Consider the following 24352-nt stretch of genomic DNA (forward strand, 5'->3'; position numbering starts at 1 on the left):
CTAGGACCAGAGGACACAGATAGAGTGGATGTGGAGAGGATGTTTCCTGTGGTGGGGGAGTCTCGGACCAGAGGACATAGATAGAGTGGATGTGGAGAGGATGTTTCCTACAGTGGGGGAGTCTAGGACCAGAGGACACAGATAGAGTGGATGTGGAGAGGATGTTTCCTATAGTGGGGGAGTCTAGGACCAGAGGACACAGATAGAGTGGATGTGGAGAGGATGTTTCCTATAGTGGGGGAGTCTCGGACCAGAGGACACAGATAGAGTGGATGTGGAGAGGATGTTTCCTACAGTGGGGGAGTCTAGGACCAGAGGACATAGATAGAGTGGATGTGGAGAGGATGTTTCCTATACTGGGGGAGTCTGGGACCAGAGGACACAGAGTGGATGTGGAGAGGATGTTTCCTGTGGTGGGGGAGTCTAGGACCAAAGGACACAGATAGAGTGGATGTGGAGAGGATGTTTCCGATAGTGGGGGAGTCTAGGACCAGAGGACACGGATAGAGTGGACGTGGAGAGGATGTTTCCGATAGTGGGGGAGTCTAGGACCAGAGGACACGGATAGAGTGGACATGGAGAGGATGTTTCCGATAGTGGGGGAGTCTAGGACCAGAGGACACAGATAGAGTGGATGTGGAGAGGACGTTTCCTATAGTGGGGGAGTCTGGGACCAGAGGACACAGATAGAGTGGATGTAGAGAGGATGTTTCCTGTGGTGGGGGAGTCTAGGACCAGAGGACACAGCCTCAGAAAAGAGGGGCGTCCTTTTAGAGCGGAGATGAGGAGGGATTTCTTTAGCCGACAAGTGGTGAATTTGAGAAATTCGTTGTCACCGGCAGCTGTGGAGGCCAAGTCCTTATGTATATTTAAGGTAGAACTTGATAGACCCTAGATTGGTCGGGGCATGAATGGATACTGGGGGGGGGGCGGTCAGGGAGATTGGGGGCTGAGAGGGAAAATGGATTGGCCTCGGTGGAGCAGACTCGATGGGCCAAATGACCGAATTCTGCTGCTATATCTTCTGGTCTTATAAAACAGCTCATTTCATTCCTCCTGTAATCCACAACCAGCTCCTTTGTTTTTGCAACAATGAGGGAGAAGCCCCGGAGGGAGCTGATGGGTAGGTGAGGAGATGTGAGAGAGGGGAAGGGGAATGGGGAATGGTGAAGGAGAAGGGGAGGGGGTATAATTACCATAAGTTCGAGATATATAGGGTATAGTATATAGGGTAATGGATATGAGATGCTGGAGGATCTCATCAGGCCAGGCAGTGTCTATGGAGAAGCGTAAAGAGTTGACATTTCGGGCTGTGACCCTTCATTAAGGCCTTTCCCATGGACGCTGCCCGGCCTGCTGAGCTCCTCCGGTGCTCCAGCATCTGCAGACTTGTTCGGGTTCGGAATTTGAGGCGCCGACCCGAGCGCGGCGGCGGGGGAGGAATGGGAAGCGGGACAGCCCGCTCCCGGTGGCGGACGGTCTCCCAAGTCTGCGCCCGGTCTCACCCGCCAGCGGACTCGCCGGTGAACAATGACCGTAACAGAATCAATGAACCAGGACCGGGACCCTCAAGCAGGGGGAGACCACGACGGGCGTGATGGTTTGCAGAAGAGCAAACACTTGAACACAGGCGCGGGTCTGGAAGGTGTGTCAATTAAACACAGTGAAACTTTTGAGCCGTTCGAGCTAATGGCCGGCGTCGGTGAGGCCAACTTTGGAGCACCGTCCGTGCGCAGTACCGACCGACAGGGAAGTTGCCGGGGTGAGACCGCTGGCGTTCGGGGATGAAGGCCCTCCATCTCCGGGCTTCCTTCCTCTCGGTCAGTCCCGCAAGTCCCGGGATGGAGAATGATTCTTCATCGCTGCTCCCGTAACAATTCTGTTAGCCCCGAACCTGGAGGGCCGGTGGGCCGCTCTCAGTCTGAGCTTTAACCTTTGAACTGTTTGGCACGGGTGACCCCCACCAAGAGGCAAGGCGTAAAGCCCCGACTCATCGAGACAGGCGAGCCTCAAAACCCTACAAGGTTGAGGTCCTCTTGGAGGACGGGGGCGTGAGGAGCTGAGACGAGGAGGGGAAGATTGAATAGGGTAGGACTTTATTCCTTGGAAGGTAGGAGGTTGAGAGGAGATTTCATAGAGGGATACAGAGTTATGAGGGGTATCGGTGGGGTAAATACAAGCAGGCTTTCCCCACTGAGTTTGGGTGGGGAGACAGCTGGAGGTCATGGGTTAAGGGTGAAAGGTGAAATGTTTACAGTGGAGGGGAAAAACTCCTTCACTCAGAGGGTGGTGGGAGTGCGGGACGAGCTGCCAGCGGAGGTGGGTTCGGTTGCGAGAAGCGCACTGGGAGGTGCGGAGGGAGGGGAGGCGGGGGGGGGGGGAGCCAGTGATGGGGGGGGATGGGGGCGCCCGCACTGTGGGAGGGGCGGAGAGGAATCTCGGCATGATAGGCGGGTGAAATGATGTCACGCAGGGGCGGGGCCACGGCAGCGCCCCCCCCCCCACTTCCTTGGGAGTTTGCGTTGGTATGGCAACGTCACCAAAAAACTTTGACCAACTCTGACAGGTGCACAGAGTTCTGCCTGGCGCGCCACAGCCTGACGTAGAGCGAAAGGCCAACGCCCACGATAGGCAAAGCCCTCCCCACCATTGAACATGTCTACGTGGAGCGACCCCACAAGGAAGAAGCTTCCACCATCAAGGACCCCCCACCATCCGGGCCGTGCTCCCTTCTCACTCCTACCACCGGGAAGGAGGGACAGGAGCCTCAGGTCCACTCCTCCAGGTTCAAGTCAAGTCAAGTTTATTGTCATTTCGACCATAAACTGCTGGTGCAGTACACAGTAAAAATGAGACAACGTTCCTCCAGGACCCTGGTGCTACATGACACAACACAAAACTACACTAGACTATGTGAGACCGCACAAGGCTACACTAGACCATGTAAAACAACATAAAATCTACACTAGACTATGTGAGACCGCACAAGGCTACACTAGACTATGTAAAACAACATAAAATCTGCACTAGACTACAGACCTGCACAGGACTACAGAAAGTGCACAAAACAGTGCAGGGCAATACAATGATTAATAAACAAGACAGCAAGCACAGTGAGGACAAATTTCAATATAATAATAAATGATGTAGATGTCAGTCTAGACTCTGAGTATTGAAGAGTCTGATAGCTTGGGGGAAGAAACTGTTACACAGTCTGGTCGTGAGAGCCCGAATGCTTCGGAGCCTTTTCCCAGACGGCAGGAGGGAGAAGAGTTTGTATGAGGGGTGCGTGGGGTCCTTCATAATGCTGTTTGCTTTGCGGATGCAGTGTGTAGTGTAAATGTCCGTGATGGCGGGAAGAGAGACCCCGATGATCTTCTCAGCTGACCTCACTATCCGCTGCAGGGTCTTGCGATCCGAGACGGTGCAATTTCCGAACCGGGCAGTGATGCAGCTGCTCAGGGTGCTCTCAATACAACCCCTGTAGAATGTGATGAGGATGGGGGGGGGGGGGTGGGAGATGGACTTTCCTCAGCCTTCAGGTTCCTGAACCGGAGTGGATAAATTCACTCACCTCGACTCTGAGCTGATTCCACAACCTACAGACTCACTTTCTATTTACAACCAATGGACTCACAGAGCACTAGAGGCCACTCAGCCCATCTAGCCTGTCCTGAGCCATTCCACTGCCTCGTCCCATTGACCTCCCCCACACCCCTCCAAACCCCTACCACCCGCGTACCTGCCCAAACTTCTCCTAAGCGTTGAGATCCAGCTTGCCCGTACCACTCAGAAGGATGGGAGGAGATCTTACAGAAACATAGGAAATTATGGATACGATAAGTTGTTTCCGCTGGTAGGTGAGACTAGGGGACAGAGCCTCAAGATTCGGGGGAGCAGATGAGGTGGAAGTGCTTCCCCCAGAGAGTGATGAAGCTGTGGAGGGAGCGCCGCGCCCTCGGAGGGGGCGATGAGAAGGGAACGCCATGCTATGGAGGGGCAGTGGGTAGAAAGAACCACGCGGTGGGAGGGGCGTCGAGGAGGGGATGCCGCACTCTGGGAGGGGCGGTGAGCCCTCAGCTGCTGAGACTGATCCCCTCAAAAGTACCTCTCGCGTAGGAGCCACTTCCACAGGGTCGGGGGGGGGGGTTTGGGGGTGGGGGGAAGACTTTGGCTGTCCAGTCAAATTGTGCTGTGGTGGAGGTATTCTTCGAGCTTGAGCAGCCCCCTCAAAGACAGCCCTTCTCCAGCTCTCCCTATCCTGCGCTAGTTCCTCCCATCCGGTCAAGTTGACTAGGCCCACCCTCAGGTGGGTCTTGGTATGGTCCCCAGGCCCCCCCCCAAGGAGAGCGCTCCACATCCTTGAGCTGGCTGGACAGGAGCAGTTTCAGGAGGTGGGAGGCAGGCACGCGGTTGCTGTTGAGTCGCGATTGTGGCTGTGGAGTTAATGTTAGCTTCCTCGAGGACGCTGGAGTTAGTACACCCGTTCTCCTCAGAATCTTTCTGGGGGCATCTTTGATGATACGTTTCTTGGGATTTAAGGGGCCTGCAAGACTCTGCTCCATAGGGCCAGGAGGGGAGGACGAAAGCTTTATAGATCAGAAGCTGTAATCACCTGTCATCCTCCTTCACTCCAAAAAGCCCCGACTTGCTCAGCCCATCCTCTTAAGACACGCTCTCTAATCCTGGTAAATCTCCTCTGCAGCCTCTCTGAACCTTCCTTTGATGAGGCGACCAGTACTCCAACGTGCAAGACGAGCTTTTCAGTGTATCTCGGGGAATGAGATGATACCAAACTATTTACAAGACAGATTGTGGGCCGAAGGGCCTTTATTGTTGGCTAAAGGGCCTATATTGTGGGCCAAAGGGACTGTAATGTGGGTCGAAGGCCTGTATTGTTGGCTAAAGGGCCTGTATTGTGGGCCAAAGGGCCTGTATTGTGGGCCAAAGGGACTGTAATGTGGGTCGAAGGCCTGTATTGTTGGCTAAAGGGCCTGTATTGTGGGCCAAAGGCCTGTATTGTGGGCCAAAGGCCTGTATTGGGGGCCAAATGGCCTGTATTATGCTGTAGGTTTTCTGTTTCTAAGAACTCCACCATGGACTGGTCCCAAGCCCGAAAAGAAGAGGGTTGGCCAAGCCCGTCCCGTAAAAGCCCAGCGCAGCAGAGACGCCAACAGAGAAGCTCATCCCTGGGAGAGGAAGGTGGACCACTCCTGGGGACAATTTGAAAGACTGGCCCAGGGCAGAGGACTCAGATTAAGAAGCAGAAGGATTCAGATTAGGAACTAGTAAAATCCAACTCCGGCCAGAGTCAGGTATGACATTATTTCACCTCAGGGCGTTGGGAGTTCAGATTTCAATTCCTGCCGCTGCCTGTGAGGAGTGTGTACGTTCTCCCCCGTGACCGCGCGGGTTTCCTCCGGGTGCTCCAGTTTCCTCCCACAGTATAAAGATGTACCGACTGGTAGGTTAAATAGTCATGGTGAATTGCCCTGTGCCAAGGCTGGGGTTAAATAGTTGGGCCGCTGGGTGGTGTAGCTTGTGTGGCCGGAAGACATTCCGTGCTGGATCTCAGGGGGGAAAAAAAGAAGAAAATTAATACATATTGTGGGTTTTGCAAGTTGTGAAAGGTAAACCAGAGACTTGTGAAACTAAAAAGTTACGTAACTGCTTGAAGTGATGCAAAGAATCTTCCTGAGTTGCCAGAACTAATCACTGCCTGGCTGCTTTTGGACAAAGTCACTGACTGTGTGTTTTGGGAGAGCTGCCTGCCAGGCAAAGTGCCGGAGAAGTGAAAAGTTGAAACGCGTGTGGTATCTGGGCAGCCCTTGAGTGAGCAGGGCGGGGAGGGATAAGGAATTACTACGGGCAGGCGGCTTTGGCGGAGGAAGGCATGGTGGTTGGCATCGACGAGGTAGGCCGAAGAACCTGTTTCTATGGCAACACACACACACAAAAATGGAGGATCTCAGAAAGCCAGACAGCTTCTGTGTGGAAAAGATCAAACAGTCGACGTTTCAGGCCAAGACCCTTCCTCAGGCCTACTTAATTGAGATTCCCCCTTTAATGGTGACCAACATACCAGCGGCCAGTTCGTTGCAACTGTGCAGGGTACTGGTGAGGCCGCACCTGGAGTACTGCTTGCAGTTCTGGTCTCCTTGCTTGAGGAAGGATATACTGGTGTTCCCCCCCCCCACTTTACAAAGGTAGAGCGTTCCCATGAAACCTTTCTTAAGCCGTAGAGCGAAGAACCATTCATTTATATGGGAAAATTTTCGTAAAAGCGGCAATTCTCTTTGTAATGCGAAAACAGGTTACTAATGTAGGCCTTTTGTTAAAGCGAAGTGGCATAAAGTGACCATTTGTAAAGTGGGGGACAGCTGTACTGGCTTTGGAGGTGGCTCAGAGAAGGTTCACCAGATTGATTCCAGGGATGAAGGGGTTAACCTATGAGGAGAGATTGAGTCGCCTGGGACTGTACTCGCTGGAATTCAGAAGAATGAGAGGAGATCTTATAGAAATATAAAATTTTGAAAGGGTTGGATAAGATAGAGGCAGGAAAGCTCTTTCCACTGGTAGATGGCACTAGAACGAGGGGACGTATCCTCAGGATTCGGGGGAGTAGATTTAGGACGGAGATGAGGAGGAACTGCTTTTCCCAGAGAGTGGGGAATCTGTGGAATTCTCTGCCCAGGGAAGCAGTGGAGGCTGCCTCGGTAAATATATTTAAGACAAGGTTGGATAGTAGGGGAATTAAGGGTCGTGGGGAAAAGGCCATTTAGGTGGAGATGAGTCGATGGTCAGATCAGCCACGATCTTATTGAATGGCGGAGCAGGCTCGACGGGCCAGATGGCCGATTCCTGCTCCTTTTTTTTTATGTTCTGAAACAAAGTTGGGAACGGCGAGGGTGGAGTGCTGTGGGCAGGGGGCAGAGACGGAGAGCCAGGGGTTGGGAGGGGTGGCAGAACCAGACTTCTATCTTATCTATCCCTTTCAAAATTTTGTATGTTTCTATAAGGTCCCCTCTCATTCTTCTAACTATCCCTTTATAATTTTATATGTTTCTATAAGATCTCCTCTCATTCTTCTGAATTCCAGTGAGTACAGTCCCAGGTGACTCAATCTCTCCTCATAGTCTAACCCCCCATCTCTGGACTCAACATGGTGAACCTCCTCTGCACCGCCTCCAAAGCCAGTATATCCTTCCTCGAGTAAGGAGACCAGAACTGCACACAGTACTCCAGGTGCAGCCTCACCAGTACCCTGTACAGTTGCAACATAACCTCCCTGCTCTTCAATTCAATCCCTCCACCAATGAAGGTCAACATTCCGTTTGCCTTCTTAATAACCTGCTGTACCTGCAAGCCAACTTTTTGCGATTCATGCACAAATTCTTCCAAGTCCCTCTGCACAACAGCATGCTGCAATCTTTCACCGTTTAAATAATAATCTGCTCTTCTATTATTCCTTTCAAAGTGGATGATCTCACATTTACCAACATTATTCCAGACCTTGGCCCACTCACTTAACCTATCTATATCCCTCTGCAGACTCTCCACCTCCTCTGTACAATTTGCTTTTCCACTCGGTTTAGTGTCAGCAGCAAATTTTGCTACATTACACTCAGTCCTCTCTTCCAAATCATCAATGTAAACGGTAAACAGCTGTGGGGCCCAGCACCGACCCCTGCGGTACCCCACTCACCACTGACTGCCAACCGGAGAAACACCCATTTATACCAACTCTCTGCCTTCTATCGGTCAACCAATCCACTATCCACACCAATACACTCCCTCCGACTCCATGCATCCACATCTTATTTATAAGTCTCTCGTGCGGCACCTTATCGAACGCCTTCTGGAAATCCAAGTATACGACATCCACCTGTTCCCCTCTATCCATTGAACTCATTATGCTCCCGCCAGATTTACAAACCGGCTCTCTGCTGACAAATTCAGCACTGTGCAGAAGCCTTAGGCATCTTAGCTTTGTACCTAAGACTTTTGCAGGGCACTGCATGTCTTGTGTTGTGCACCTTGGTCCGGAGGAACATTGCTTCATTTGGTACAAGGTAAATGGTAGGGCACTGAGGTGTGCAGTTGAACAGAGGGATCTGGGAGTACAGTTACATAATTCCCTAACAGTGGCGTCACAGGTAGATAGGGTGTAAAGAGAGCTTTTGGTACATTGGCCTTTATAAATCAAAGTATTGAGTATAAGAGTTGGAATGTTATGGTGAGGTTGTATAAGACATTGGTGAGGCCGAATTTGGAGTATTGTGTGCAGTTTTGGTCACCGAATGACAGGAAGGATATTAATAAGGTTGAAAGAGTGCAGAGAAGGTTTACGAGGATGCTGCCGGGACTTGAGAAACTGAGTTACAGAGAAAGGTTGAATAGGTTAGGACTTTATTCCCCGGAGCGTAGGAGAATGAGGGGAGATTTGACAGAGGTGTATAAAATTATGATGGGTATAGATAGAGTGAATGCAAGCAGGCTTTTTCCACTGAGGCCAGGGGAGAAAAAACCAGAGGACATGGGTTAAGGGTGAAGGAGAAAAGTTTAAAGGGAACATTGGTGGGGGGCTTCTTCACACAGAGAGTGGTGGGAGTGTGGAATGAGCTGCCAGATGAAGTGGTAAACGTGAGCTCACTTTTGACATTTAAGAAAAACTTGGACAGGTACGTGGATGAGAGGGGTATGGAGGGATATGCAGGTCAGTGGGACTAGGCAGAAAAATGGTTCGGCACAGCCAAGAAGGGCCGAAAGGCCTGTTTCTGTGCTGTAATGCTCTGTGTTTCTATGGTATGTATATGTTTAAACAGCAAGAAGTGCGTCTCAACCATTCAGTGTGGGGGAGAAGGATATTCAGGAGATAGAAACGATTCCCAAACAGATGTGATACTAGAACTCAGAACCTGGAGTCCAGGCACTGAGAGCAAATAAATCAACAGAGAGAGGTCAGAAAGTTTTATTTAATAATAATAATAATAATAATAATAATAATATTTTTTTTGGTCCCTCTTTTGTAAAACGTATTTTCCTAAAAATACCACGACCGCCCGCGGGTCCTGCTCAGCCGAGAGGCCGCGTTCCCTCGTTCTGCGTCCCCCTCCCCTCCGCCCCTCCGCCACCACCCGCGCTTTGCGGGTGAACGCACCGGCGAGGGAGCGCCTCGCGCCCGCGCGTCCCAGTTTCGTCCCGGCTCGGCAAAGTTCCCCCAGCCCCGTTGTCCCTTGCTGCCTCCTGGCACCCCGAACCGGCCCTCTGACGCCCTCGGAGTTTGCTCCACGGCCCGGGGAAGGTCATTCCCACCTGGCGCCTGTCACTTATGGTTCGGTGGATGGAGTCCGAGGTACGGGGAAGTGGGGGGGAAGTGGGAAAAACGCTTCCAATCGAGACTGGCGAGTCCTCAACCCTGCTCTGACCAGCCGGGTGGGAGGAAGTCCTTGGCCCATGTCTCGGAGTCCAGGTTGATGAAGTTCTGGTGCTGGGTGGCCGGCGGAGGCCCCCCGGAGGGGCTGAACACGAGTCCGGAGAAGGGGCAGCTCGGGAAGCCAGCTCCGTTGGCTGCGGCAGCGAAGGGGCCGGCGGCAGGTGGCGGGAACGGGGTGAAGGGGTTCCTGGGCCCCGGGGCCTGGAGGTGCCCCCAGGCCACGCCGCTCTGCTGGGGCGGGGTCGCCGGTGAGCGGAAGGGGTTGCCGGGCGTCGGTGGCCGCGGCCCCGGCGAGGCGAAGGGGTCCGGCGCCCGGCCCTGGTCGCTGGGGCCGGTGGAGACGCAGCTCCAGGGGTCGATCCTGGCTCGAGCCGGGGAGGGCCGGGGCCGGGGGAGGGCCGCCATCTTGGGGTGCTCCGCCCGCTGCCAGGCCCAGGGGTGCCTGTGTTCAGAGAAGCCGGACGTGTGCTGGTCCCTCAGCCTGATGGGGGAGGTAGTCTCTCCTGGAAGGAACGGAGAAAGGGAGAGGTAAAGACCAACTCATTATCAACATCAAATAATAAATTTTAATAACTTTTAATTTTTAATTTAAATTTTAATAAAGTTTAATAATACCTGTGATTTAACCCTAAATGGAACAATTTACAAGGCATTGGTAAGGCCAAATTTGGAATATTGTGTGCAGTTCTGGTCACCGAATTATAGGAAAGATATCAATAAATTAGAGAGAGTGCAGTGACGATTTACTAGGATGTTACCTGGGTTTCAGCACCTAAGTTACAGAGAAAGGTTGAACAAGTTAGGTCTCTATTCATTGGAGCGTAGAAGGTTGAGGGGGGATTTGATCGAGGTATTTAAAATTTTGAGAGGGATAGATAGAGTTGACTTGAATAGGCTGTTTCCATTGAGAGTAGGGGAGATTCAAACGAGAGGACATGATTTGAGAGTTAGGGGGCAGAAGTTTAAGGGAAACACGAGGGGGTATTTCTTTACTCAGAGAGTGATAGCTGTGTGGAATGAGCCTCCTGAAGAAGTAGTTGAGGCCAGTTCAGTTGTGTCATTTAAGGTAAAATTGGATGGGTATATGGACAGGAAAGGAGTGAAGGGTTATGGGCTGAGTGCGGGTAGGTGGGACTAGGTGAGATTAAGAGTTCGGCACGGACTAGGAGGGCCGAGATGGCCTGTTTCCGTGCTGTGATTGTTATATGGTTATAACCAACCGGTAGGTCTTCGGGCAGTAACCAGAGCACCTGGAGGAAACCCGATCCAAACTCCTTACTGTAGGCAGTGGGGTTTGAACCCTGGTTGCCTGCACTGTAACCCATTGTGCTAACCACCCCACCACCGAGCCTCAGGTCCCTGTGCCCCTGCAAGTGCCCAACATTCAAATTAATTTACAAGGGTCCGGACCCAACAAAAATCTCCCCAGGATTACGAGGGATGGGCAGCTGAGGCAACACACACGTGAATCTGCTGGAGGAACTCAGCAAGTCGGGCAGCATCTAGCGGAGGGGAGTTGACGGTTGACATTTCGGGCCGAGACCCTTCTCGAGAACCGGAGAGGGAGGGAGAAGGAGGGGGAGGAATGCAAGGTGGCAGGTGATTGGTGAGACCAGGTGAGTGGGCGGGGTTTGAAGTGAGATACTGGGAGGTGATAGGTAAATCAAGGTGAATGGGTGGGGTTTGAAGTGAGACACTGGCAGGTGATAGGTGAATTCAGGTGAGAGGGTGGGGTTTGAAGTGAGATACTGGCAGGTGATAGGTGAATCCAGGTGAGAGGGTGGGGTTTGAAGTGAGATACTGGCAGGTGATAGGTAAATCAAGGTGAGTGGGTGGGATTTGAAGTGAGACACTGGCAGGTGATAGGTGAATTCAGGTGAGAGGGTGGGGTTTGAAGTGAGATACTGGCAGGTGATAGGTGAATCCAGGTGAGTGGGTGGGGTTTGAGGTGAGACACTGGCAGGTGATTGGTGAATCCAGGTGAGAGGGTGGGGTTTGAAGTGAGATACTGGGAGGTGATAGGTAAATCAAGGTGAGTGGGTGGGGTTTGAAGTGAGACACTGGCAGGTGATAGGTGAATTCAGGTGAGAGGGTGGGGTTTGAAGTGAGATACTGGCAGGTGATAGGTGAATCCAGGTGAGAGGGTGGGGTTTGAAGTGAGATACTGGCAGGTGATAGGTGAATCCAGGTGAGAGGGTGGGGTTTGAAGTGAGATACTGGCAGGTGATAGGTAAATCAAGGTGAGTGGGTGGGGTTTGAAGTGAGACACTGGCAGGTGATAGGTGAATTCAGGTGAGAGGGTGGGGTTTGAAGTGAGATACTGGCAGGTGATAGGTGAATCCAGGTGAGTGGGTGGGGTTTGAGGTGAGACACTGGCAGGTGATTGGTGAATCCAGGTGAGAGGGTGGGGTTTGAAGTGAGATACTGGGAGGTGATAGGTAAATCAAGGTGAGTGGGTGGGGTTTGAAGTGAGACACTGGCAGGTGATAGGTGAATTCAGGTGAGAGGGTGGGGTTTGAAGTGAGATACTGGCAGGTGATAGGTGAATCCAGGTGAGAGGGTGGGGTTTGAAGTGAGATACTGGCAGGTGATTGGTGAATCCAGGTGAGTGGGTGGGGTTTGAGGTGAGTGGCAGGTGATCGGTGAGTGGGTGGGGTGGGAATTGAAGTGAGACACTGGGAGGTGATTGGTGAATCCACGTGAGTGGGTGGGGTTTGAGGTGAGACACTGGCAGGTGATTGGTGAATCCAGGTGAGTGGGTGGGGTTTGAAGTGAGACACTGGCAGGTGATTGGTGAATCCAGGTGAGTGGGTGGGGTTTGTAGCGAGACGCCGGCCGGTGAGTTGGAGTGCTGAAGGGGGAATCCAACCGGCGAGGAGAGCGGACCGTGGACCACATCGCCAAGCCAAGAGGGCTGATGGCCTGTAGGCGGGTGGTTAGAGATGAACCCGGTGCCAAGTGCTAGGCACGTGTGAGAATTCAGGAGGGGGGGTGGGGATTGGCTGAGGAGGGGCAGGATTGACGGGGTGGGGGGGGGGAGTCCGTATTGGCTGTAGCACCCCCAGTGCCAACGAGCTGAGCACCGGCGCCCCCTAGGTTCGAACATCAAGTTCGCAGGCGACACCGCGGAGATCGGCCGACGGGGAGGGGGCGGCGGCTGGCGGAATCCTAACCGAATCTTACAGGTGCACCCGCGAGAGTGACCTGACCAGCTGGGAGGGAAACTGTGAGGCATCTCACCACAAGAGGATTGTGAGGAGGACTGCTGAGCGGATGATAGGGGGGGGGGGTCTCTCTCTTTCAACCATTTGAGATATTTACCCCTCCCGCCCCTCCAGCAATCTCTTTGACCTCCCACCTGACGGTGGGAGGAACCGTAACCGTAGGACAGGGACTCTGGGGACAGGGAACCGATTCTACTCCCCACCCCCCACCCACCACCGCCCACCAGGCCGTGAGAACTCCCAGGTCTCGTCAGGTCTCAAGCGGTACACCGTTTACTTTTCAAATAGTATAAAAATATTATGGAGTATAAAACTTGTATCATTTGCTGTGTAGCTAGTCAGTTTGCTATGCATGTACCCAATTTATTAGAATGAAATCTTAGGAATCTTAATGAGAGATAGCTAAAGAAATGTAGATTAGAACATTGCTCAGTTCTGAGTTTATTATTTGCTGTGCATGTACCCAATTTGGTAGGAGACTGAAGTCTTAAAAATGTAGAAGACAATGGTATGTTAATGAGAGGTAGCTAAGAGATGTAGATTAGAACATGATTAAGCCAATTGATAGGAACAACAGGGACATGATGTACGTGTAGTACGTGTAGTACCTGTAATACTCAACTATAGAAATACTACAAAAAATGCTGTGTCCAGAGATCGGTGGGCAATCAACGACTAGCTCAATGACTGTCTCAGCTTTGATTTGCAAATTAAAGTTTAACCCTTCTTGAAGAATCTTCTGCGTCTCCCAGTCATTTGTGAGGCACGAAAAGCACAACATTATTGGCGACCGCGGCAGGACTGGAAAGAGACCCGCGGAAAGGAAACGGCAATTTGGGGGACGCTTCCCAGTCCTCTAGGGACCCCCACAAGGCTAACAGAATTAAGGGTGCACCCAAACAAAAATTAAGCGCTTTTGCGACAATTTGGACTAAGAATTCTGTTGGTTTTGGGGAGGTCTTGGAGTCTCAGAAGTGTGGAACCACGGCCGAAGGGTCTCTCTGGTCCAAAGAATCTGGCAGAATTGGGGGTTAACAGGAGGCTCAGAGGATTGATCAAGAACAATGCAGTGAAGTACAAATAAGTTAATAAGAAGTTAAGAAAAAGTCCACGTGGTGTTGGTAAATCCCACTTCGTACGAAACGAAAGGCTGAACGGGCAGGGAAAGTAGAGTAGAAAATCCTCGTGGATACCGCCTTAAGAGATAAGGGTCTGAACGGGCAGGGAAAGTAGAATAGAAAATCCTCGTGGATACCGCCTTAAGAGATAAGGGTCTGAACGGGCGAGGTGTTTAGAGTAGAAAATCCTCGTGGATACCGCCTTAAGAGATAAGGGTCTGAATGGGTGAGGTGTTTAGAGTAGAAAATCCTCGTGGATACCGCCTTAAGAGATAAGGGTCTGAACGGGCGAGGTGTTTAGAGTAGAAAATCCTCGTGGATACCGCCTTAAGAGATAAGGGTCTGGATGGGTGAGGTGTTTAGAGTAGAAAATCCTCGTGGATACCGCCTTAAGAGATAAGGGTCTGAACGGGTGAGGTGTTTAGAGTAGAAAATCCTCGTGGATACCGCCTTAAGAGATAAGGGTCTGAACGGGCAGGGAAAGTAGAATAGAAAATCCTCGTGGATACCGCCTTAAGAGATAAGGGTCTGAACGGGCGAAGTGTTTAGAGTAGAAAATCCTCATGGATACCGCCTTAAGAGATAAGGGTCTGAATGGGTGAGGTGCAAAGAGAAAGTTCTGTGGATACCGCTCTGAATAGAGGTCTGCACGAGCAGAACAGAATAGGAAACAAGGACAGTCCAATATATAGTTTAAAGCGCTGGTAGATAGACGATAGACTAGGCATAGAATTAGAGTAAGTTTAGTTAAGAAAAAGCCCATGTGGTGTTATAGGAAGAAAAAGTCCACATGGTGTTAGAATTAGAGTGAATTTAGTGTAGAAAAAGTCCACGTGGTGTTAACCTGGGAAGAAAAAGTCCACGTGGTGTTAGACTAGGCGTAGAATTAGAGTAAGTAATATTATCCAGTAAACAAACTGTGAATCTCTGAAATACCTTAAAAACAGAGAATAACATGACAGGTAGAGGGACGGCAGTAGAGATTCTGAGTAAAAAATTCCCGTTAATTAATAATGAGATCACAAAAACTTCAGAAAAATGGGGAAAAAGAACCAATAACCTGGTCACAAAGTGGCCAAGAGTAGGAACGTTTGATGTAAGTTTGTGCGAAGAAATGGAGGGACTAATTAAAAATTACAAACCAAAAGATAAATCTAAGAAAAGAGGGCAAAAAAGAGAACGAGAAATGGAAGTGCTAAAACTCTTCAGAACGGAGGGAGAAAGGCTGAGGAGGACAGGTAGAATATTGATTACAAGCGAGGAAGACACTAAGGTGCTGGAAAAACAGCCTGTTAGAGAGAGAGGAAGGTACCGTGAGAAGCTGGCTTCAGCTCCGTACCCGGATGCGACAGAAACAGAAAAGCCCCCTCCCTATAATGAGGAAGGCACTGCTTAGGCCCCCTGCTGACGGGAACAGTAAACATGCAGGGAGAAGTACAAGTTTGGGATAATGAGGAGGAAAGAAGACAATACGAGAAGGAAAAAGCAGCGATATGGAAGGAGATACAGGCAGAAAAGATGAAGATAGAACAGGTACAGACAGAAATGGAAGAAGGGATTGAACGGATGAAATACTTGAGAGAGGAAAAGGAATATGAGGAGTAGCGGTTATACCATAGAAATAAACAGACTAGAAAAGAAAGTGGCTCTTCAGGGCAGGAAGAGATGAGGCATTCAAGAGGAAGTGGAAAAAAAAAGGAGATGAGAGTCTTGGAAAAACACAAGAGAGAAGGGAATCAAGCACAAGTAAGGATCAGGAGTCCCTGCCACAGGTGCACAGATGCGGACAGGAAGAAAGAGAAGGTGACTCATTGGAGGAGCAAGAGTTAAGTGGAGAGAGAGAGGATGTGAGAATTTGTGGGGAAGAGGCAGGAGGCAGAAGCCTAGAAGAGCAGAAGGAGGCGGTAGGGGAGCGAATTGCAGAAGTAGGGAGAGAGCCAGATAAGTTACTGAGAGGGGATTGCCAGAGGAGATTCGAAAAATACTCCAGGGGCCAACCAAGTATTGAATCAAGACAGAAAGGAAGGACTCAACAGGGAGACCGAGGGAAGAAGAGGACCCCGGAGACATTTGCGTGGGAGGCAGTAAAGACATACCCTGAGACAGAAGGGGAGTCAGGTGAGGAGGAGAGCCAGGGCAGGTGGGAAGAGGGAGGAAGAATGATGCCGTTGTTAGTTAAAGGATCAGGACAAGTGCAGTAAATCCCTTGGGGATCCCAGGACCTAGAAGGGCTGAAAAACACTCTGCCCAATCTACATGAAGGAGCAGGGAAATGGATTACAGCCTTTGAAGAAGAAACGGTGGGACGATTATTGACTATGGGAGATTTGAAGGCACTATTGATAAGGTTGATGGGAACCTCCAAATTTAACGAACTAATGGAAATGGCTGGCATAGTAAACTCGAACGACCCGAGAACTGATGGATACGGGTTTGACAGAGTGAGGCAGAAGGTATGGCAGGCCCTCAGGAAGCTTTATCCACCCAAAGTGGACCCCAAAGCCTTAAAGGGGATCCACTGGGAGACACTGAAAACCCAGCAGCCTACGTAGAAAACCAGTTGAAAAGGTGGAGACTGGAGACTGAGCAAGAGGTGGAGAATAGCTTATTTATGACCTCACTGTTCCGACATAGCATTTTGGATGCAATGCCTCCACAAGTAAAATCCAAACTGGAGGAAGTGGTTGGGCTGACGTCAATGACCCCACAAGAATTTAGAGACCACGTAGTCCATGCGGTTGAGAAATACCGGAAAGACAAACGAAATGTTGGCTGAGCAGCAGGAAGAGGTGCAAAGAAAGTTAATACAAATGCAGCTCGAAGAGCTCAAAAAGAAGGAAAAAGAGAAAAACAAAAAGATGCTGCCAGGAACCACCGGTCCGAGTACAGCCATCGAACTGGATGAAGCACTGCTATATGGAGGAACCGATCATACTGTAAGACAAGGGCCAGAAAACCTCATCCCCATAATCAACGTCTTTGGAGGAGCATTCCCACAACACATTCCTGTTCCTATCAGGAACAGACCAAATTCAAACAGCCCAGACAGGACTGGAAGTCCCAAGGAGGGGGACAGAGGAGCTATGGGCAGAGGGGACCAGTGAGGAAACAGGGGGAAAGAGAGGTAGAGAGATTGTGCTGGGGATGTAATCAGCCAGGTCACATGAAAAGAGATTGTCCATTTACACTATGGCCTGTCACACACCAGCAGGAACCGATAAGAAGGGAACTAAAGTTTAGCCAAGGACCAGCCCCCACAGGCCCAGGCGGACCTGTGAACCCCTATGCGAGGTATTAGGGGTGCCCCGAGAACTCCAGTGGGAAGGGACATTACCCAATGATAACAAGGGAGGCAGACGAGGAACCCATTGTTCAGGTTATGTTAGAAGGGCAACTGACACCAATGATGATAGATACTGGAGCCACGTACACTTGTGTACAGCCACAGTATGCCCTTCACCTTCCCATGTCAGGAAAGTTTATTAAGACGGGGAAAACACAGTTGACACAGTGCACGGCTTCAGTGCAGTTAAGAATGGGAAATAAAGAAATTGTTTTGCCAGTGCTAGTATTAATTTGTTAGGCAGAGTTGCCTTATTGAAATTGGAATTAAAATTAGAATGCACCAGAAATGGGCTGAGTGTGGAAAGAGCAGGGGCTCAATTGATAGTGCGAGAAGACGAGAAGGCTAATGTCCTTTGGATAGAAGACATCGCAGATCAGATTCAGGAAACCAGGGAAAAATGGAAAAAGGGTGTGCAGGCTATATTACCCAGGGCTACATTGTACAGTGATTTTTGACGAGACTCAGAACAGGGAGTTAGAGGAGAGATGGCACCTGGAGGTATGTACCCAGCAGCGCCTGGAAGGGGAGGCTGTGATAATTGGAAAGCAAGGGGCAGCTTTACAAGTTAAATGGAACACCTTTTTGGAAAAATAGTACAGGATACCAGAGGCTGCGCCCCACTTAACGTTGTTGGTAAATAAGGGATATCAGTCTAAAGACTCAGGACCCTTAGTTAAGAGTGTTGAAACCATAACAGTGTGGAGGAAAATCACACCAGAGGTGTGGATATCAGAAGACAACAATTGTATTAAAATAATGGTAAGTGTAGATATGGTAGGGACAGTGAGAGAGGTCGAAATAACTCCCCAACCACACCTGCCCTTGCTGGGAAAGGAAAGAGGCCAGCAGAACGATATAAGGTTAGATGAGTTGCCATCTATTCCGTGGTCACAGCATGACACGGATGTAGGGAAAATAAAAACAGCAAGTCCGGTGGAAATAAGGCTGAAAAGGGGAGCAATTCCACCCAGGAGACCACAATACCCTCTAAGACCAGAAGCGGAAGAGGGAATAGCATCGACAGTGCAGGGGTTGCTTGAAATAGGAGTGCTTAAAAGAACAAACAGTCCATGCAATACCCCGTTCCTGCCAGTCTTAAAAGCAGATAAATCTAAGTGGAGATTGGTGCATGATTTGCGAGCGGTAAATGATGTGGTAGAGGACTGGCCAGCGGTAGTCCCCAACCCACACACGCTTTTGACTAATGTTCCACCAGAAGCAAGTTACTTTTCAGTGATTGATTTGTGTTCAGCTTTCTTCAGCATTCCTCTAGCCGACCAGTGTCAGTATCTGTTTGCATTTACTTACAGAGGTGCTCAGTATACCGATACCAGAATGCCGCAAGGATTTAAACATCACCACACGTTTTTAATCAGGTATTGAAGGCAGGCCTAGAGGGCATGCCATTGGAAAGTACATTGTTACAGTATGTGGATGACCTGTTGATTTGCTCCCACAGTAAGGAACAGTGTGAGCAGGACACTATAACTCTGTTAGAGAAGCTGGCGCACGGAGGACATAAAGTATCCAAAAAGAAACTGCAATTTTGCATGCAGCAAGTGGAATACTTAGGCAGGGTAATATCCAAGGGAGTGAAGGCGATAGCACCAGATCAGATTGAGGCAATAACTAAGGCCCCCAAACCCCAGACTGTAGGGCAGATGATGACGTTTTTGGGAATGGCAGGGTGCAGCTCAGATTGGATAGGAGAATATACTGAGATTGTGGCACCTTTGAGAAAGATAATGAAAGAAGCAGGACATACAAATTTGAAAAACGGCTTACAGTGGAACGGAGAGGCGGAGATAGCTTTCAATACTATTAAGCAGGAATTTCAGTCAGCACCAGCATTAGCTTTGCCTGACTACGAGAAGGTTTTTCATTTGTATGTATCCAACCGACAGGAGGGTTATGTCATAGCGGTTCTAACACAAGAGCCAGGCACAGGAAAAGCAAAGCAGCCGATAGCATACTACAGTACGAGACTAGATGAGGTGGCTCAGGGGTACCCACCCTGTTATCAGGGATTGGTGGCGCTGTACTATGCATATGAAAAGGCATCATCTGTAACCCTGGGCTATCCCGTGACTCTGTACACACACCACAAAGTAGCAGAATTGCTGGAAAGAGGGAAATTTGTGCTGACGCCAGCCAGGATAGCAGCGTATCAGATGCTATTGACATTTCCAGATATGCACGACCAGTAATATAGCCGATTTTGTCCCTTTAGACTATGAAGGAGAACCCCATGATTGTGTAGGGAAGACGATGGCATTTGCCAAATTGAGAGCAGATTTACGGTCAGAACCACTGGAGGATGCAGATAAAAAGGTTCTGTTCGTAGGAGGCTCTTGTTATAGGGACTATGATGGAAATCATGCAGGGTTCTCAGTCGTACAGCAGGATCAGTCGAGCTATAAGATTATTAGGATGGAGTCCTGTCCCCAACCGTGTTCAGCCCAACTAGCGGAAATCAAAGCCCTGACAGCTGCGTGTGAAATGATGGAAGGTGAGAAAGTAGACATCTATACTGATTCGGCATATGCCCATGGAGTATGCCATTTGTCCGGGGCAGTGTGGAAGCAGAGAGGTTTTTAAAAAAGTAGTGGAGATCCCATACAACATTGTCAGCAAATTCTAGACTTAATAAAAGCCATAATGAAACCTAAAGCATTGGCTATAGTAAAATGCCAGACACATAAAAAGGGAAATGATGTAATAACATAGGGAAATGAAGCTGCAGACGAGGCAGCCAGAAAAGCATCCGGGTGTACATCAGCTGTCATTGCCCCCCAGGTAAGCCTAGCTCCAGAACCTGAGGTAGAGGACCTAATTGAAATACAAGGTAAGGCAACTTTGGCAGAACAGACAATGTGGAGAAAAAGGAGGGGCCAAGCAGAACCCGGAAGGCTTGTGGAGCACGGAAGACAGTTTGTTGGTAGTGCCCACCCCTCTACTGACGTTTCTGATTTCAGAAGCGCATGGGGTTGACCATTGTGCAAGGGGGGAAGTGATAAAGAAAATAAAGAAGGATGGTTTTTGGTCACCTTATTTACAGGCTTCAGTGGACTTTGTCTTGTCACAGTGCGAGGTATGTGCACAGAATAATGTTCGGAAGGGAATTACAACCCCAATAGGTCACATTCCTGTACCTGAAGGACCATTTAAACATCTAGTGATCGATTACGTAGACATGATAAAGACAGTGAGAGGGAAAAGATACATGCTGGTAGTAATTGATCGATTCAGCAGATGGGTGGAGGCGGTACCTTCAAGAGATCAAGGGGCAAAGAAAGTGGTAAAATTTCTGACAAATGAAGTGATCCCAAGGTTTGGAATACCTACAGGAGTTAGCTCAGACAGTGGTTCAGCTTTTATCCAGAAAGTGGTCAAACTGGTACTACAGGCGCTGAGGATAAAGCAAAGATTTGGATGTGTTTACCACCCTCAGTCGCAGGGCATGGTAGAGAGAATTAATGGAACCCTGAAAGCCAAACTAAACAAAATTTGTGCAGACACTAAACTTAATTGGGTTGATGCTTTACCGTTAGCATTGATGAGTTACCGCATGCAAACTAATCGAATGACATGCCTGACACCGCATGAGATGTTCACTGGGAAGCTATCATAGCTGTGATAGGGATAAGCAAAAATATTGAATGGATAAACTATATATAGTACAATCAACAGAGATTCATCAACTACACCGATGATGCACTGGAGGCCTTGGGGCAACAGCCAGATGCAACTAGCAGGATGGCGTGGCAAAACAGACAGGTACTGGATTGGCTTTTGGCAGAAAAAGGGGGTGTGTGTGTAATGTTTGGAGAACAATGCTGCACTTTCATACCGAACAATACTAGCCCAGAAGGATCATTTACTAAAGCAATGAATAAATTAAAGAATCTGCGGACGGAGGTCAAACAGAATGCAGGATTTGAACATCAGTTATTTGACGGGTTAGAAAGTAGACTCGGAGGATTGGGAGCATGGCTGACTAAAATAGCAATCACTGTCAGTATTGTATTGTTGAGCTGTGCGCTTGTGCTGTGCTGTTCTCCTCCTTGTCTCAAATCTCTTGTAGTGCGTGCTGCAACCAAACAATTTCCCCTGCTCGTGGCAATTACTGAAGCAAGCTTAGTGGAGAAAGAAACACCAAAAATGTATCGTTACAGCCTACAACACCTGCAGGATGAACAAGAGCAAAACGACAGTGTGGGAGTAGATTGTAAGGGCTTCTGAGTCTTTTTGCCTGTCTCAGGTACAGAGGGACAGGTTTTTGGCTCAGCGGCCCAGGGTAGCAGGGAGAGAATACTTTGAGGTCTTGGCGCAGAAAATTACAGTTTACCCGAGATTTGGGAGTAAATGCTTGAGTTTATTGAGGCTTTTGTGCGCGGACTCTTAGTCTTCTTCCTCTGGGTCTCAAAGGGGGAATATATTGGAGTATAAAAATATTATGGAGTATAAAACTTGTATCATTTGCTGTGTAGCTAGTCAGTTTGCTATGCATGTCCCCAATTTGGTAGGAGACTGAAGTCTTAAAAATGTAGAAGACAAAGGTATGTTAATGAGAGGTAGCTAAGAGATGTAGATTAGAACATGATTAAGCCAATTGATAGGAACAATAGGGACATGATGTACGTGTAATATGTGTAGTACCTGCAATACTCAACTATAGATCGATTACATATGCTAATACAACTGGACAAATACTATAAAAAATGCCGTGTCGGAGAATCGGTGGGCAATCAGCGACTAGCTCAATGACTGTCTCAGCTTTGATTTGCAAATTAAAGTTTAACCCTTCTTGAAGAATCTTCTGCGTCTCCTGGTTGTTTGTGAGGCACGAAAAACCACCACAAATTGTGTCACAGATGTACCTTATTTGCGATAATACCACTTCACGTGTCGTGTGCGGGTCATAGGTACTGCGTTGTGCACCTTAGTACAGGTGAACGCTGCTTCGTTCGGTGATGCCCCTCAGCAGCAAAGGAGCCAGTTGTGGATTACAGGAGGAATGGAGACAGGCTAACCCCTATTGACATCAATAGATCTGGGGTTGAGAGGGTGACCAGCTTCAAGTTCCTCAGCATCCACATCACCGAGGACCTCACGTGGTCTGTACACACCAGCTGTGTGGTGAAAAAGGCACAACAGCACCTCTTTCACCACAGAAAGCTGAAGAAGTTTGGTATGGGCCCCCAAATCCTAAGGACTTTCTACAGGGGCACAACTGAGAGCATCCTGACCGGCTGCATCACTGCCTGGTACGGGAACCGTATCTCCCTCAATCGCAGGACTCTGCAGAGAGTGGTGCGGACAGCCCAGCGCATCTGTAGATGGGAACTTCCCGCTATTCAGGACATTTACAAGGACAGGTGTGTGAAAAGGGCCCGAAGGATCACCGGGGACCCGAGTCACCCCAACCACAAACTGTTCCAGCTGCTACCATCCGGGAAACGGTACCGCAGCATAAAAGCCAGGACCAACAGGCTCCGGGACAGCTTCTCCCACCAGGCCATCAGACTGATGAACTCATGCTGATTTTAGTGCATTGACTACTATGGCTGCACATAGTATGTCGTAAATAAAGTTAATTCGATCCAACTCCCATAAGACCCTAAATTATAAGGGCAGAACTTACCCATTTGGACCACTGCCATTCACGCCCCCACCTCAGACCCCAATCTCCTGCCTTCTCCCCGTATCCCGTCACACCCAGAACTTGTCAAACTCTGCCTTAACTATATATAAAGTCTTGGCCTCCACAGCTGCCTGTGGCACCGAAGTCCACAGATTTACCACCCCCCAGCTAAAGTAATTCCTCCTCATCTCCAGTCTGAATGGACGTGCCTCTATTCTGAGGCTGTGCCCTCTGGTCCTGGGCTCCCCCACCATGGGGTACGGTTATAGGTGGTGAATGACAATTAAGCTCAAGCTGATTGGACTGAATGGCCCAAAAAAATGGGAGCACAGCGCCACCTGCAGGCAGGGAATGGTGCAACCTATTGCCCCCACTGGATTAATTTAGCACAAACTACTGGCCATGATGGAAACTGCAGCGTGGTTAGCGATTGCTGGCACCGTATCGTAGAATCATAGAAAAGCTGACAGCACAATACAGGCCCTTCGGCCCACAAAGTCGTGCCGAACATGTCCCTACCTCAGAAATTATAGCCCTCTATCTTACTAAGTTCCATCTAAAAGCCCCTTAAAAGACCCTATCGTATCTGCCTCCACCACCGTCACCGGCAGCCCATTCCACGCACTCACCACTCTCTGAGTAAAAAAACTTACCCCTGACATCTCCTCTGTACCTACTTCCCAGCACCTTAAACCTGTGTCCTCTTGTGGCAACCATTCCAGCCCTGGGGAAAAGCCTCTGACTATCCACACGATCAATGCCTCTCATCATCTTGTATACCCCTATCAGGTCACCTCTCATCCTCCGTCGCTCCAAGGAGAAAAGGCCGAGTTCACTCAACCTATTCTCATAAGGCATACTCCCCAATCCAGGCAACATCCTTGTAAATCCCCTCTGCACCCTTTCTATGGTTTCCACGTCCTTCCTGTAGTGAGGTGACCGGAACTGAGCACAGTACTCCAAGTGGAGTCTGACCAGGGTCCTATATAGCTGTAACATTATCTCTCAGCTCTTAAACTCAATCCCACGATTGATGAATGCCAATGCACCCTATGCCTTCTTAACCACAGAGTCAACCTGTGCAGCAGCTTTGAGTGTCCTATGGACCCGGAGCCCAAGATCCCTCTGATCCTCCACACTGCTGAGAGTCTTACCATTAATACTATATTCTGCCACCATATTTGACCTACCAAAATGAACCACTTAACACTTAACTGGGTTGAACTCCATCTACCACTTCTCAGCCCAGTGCTGCATCCTATCAATGTCCCGCTGTAACCTCTGACAGCCCTCCACACTATCCACAACACCTCCAACCTTTGTGTCATCAGCAAACTTTCTAACCCATCCCTCCACTTCCTTATCCAGGTCATTTATAAAAATCACAAAGAGTAAGGGTCCCAGAACAGATCCCTGAGGCACCCCACTGGTGATCGACCTCCATGCAGAATATGACCCGTCTACAACCACTCTTTGCCTTCTGTGGGAAAGCCAGCTCTGGATCCACAAAGCAATGTCCTCTTGGATCCCAGGCCTCCTTACTTTCTCAATAAGCCTTGCGTGCGGAACCTTACCAAATCCCTT

At 49.5% G+C, this 24352-nt stretch overlaps 1 protein-coding gene across 1 annotated transcript in view; it reads right to left on the minus strand.

The window, feature by feature from the left end:
* Nucleotides 1-8957: 8957 nt before the first annotated feature.
* LOC132383994 (mitogen-activated protein kinase kinase kinase 11-like) overlaps nt 8958-24352 on the minus strand; it is a 48276-nt gene continuing 32881 nt past the window's right edge. The window contains exon 10 of the mRNA XM_059955244.1: nt 8958-9939. Within this exon, the coding sequence (XP_059811227.1) occupies nt 9413-9939 (527 nt within the window). The 3' untranslated portion in view covers nt 8958-9412. The remainder of the gene's footprint in view (nt 9940-24352) is intronic.

This window comes from Hypanus sabinus, chromosome 31, assembly GCF_030144855.1.
Source record: "Hypanus sabinus isolate sHypSab1 chromosome 31, sHypSab1.hap1, whole genome shotgun sequence".
NCBI lineage: Eukaryota > Metazoa > Chordata > Chondrichthyes > Myliobatiformes > Dasyatidae > Hypanus > Hypanus sabinus.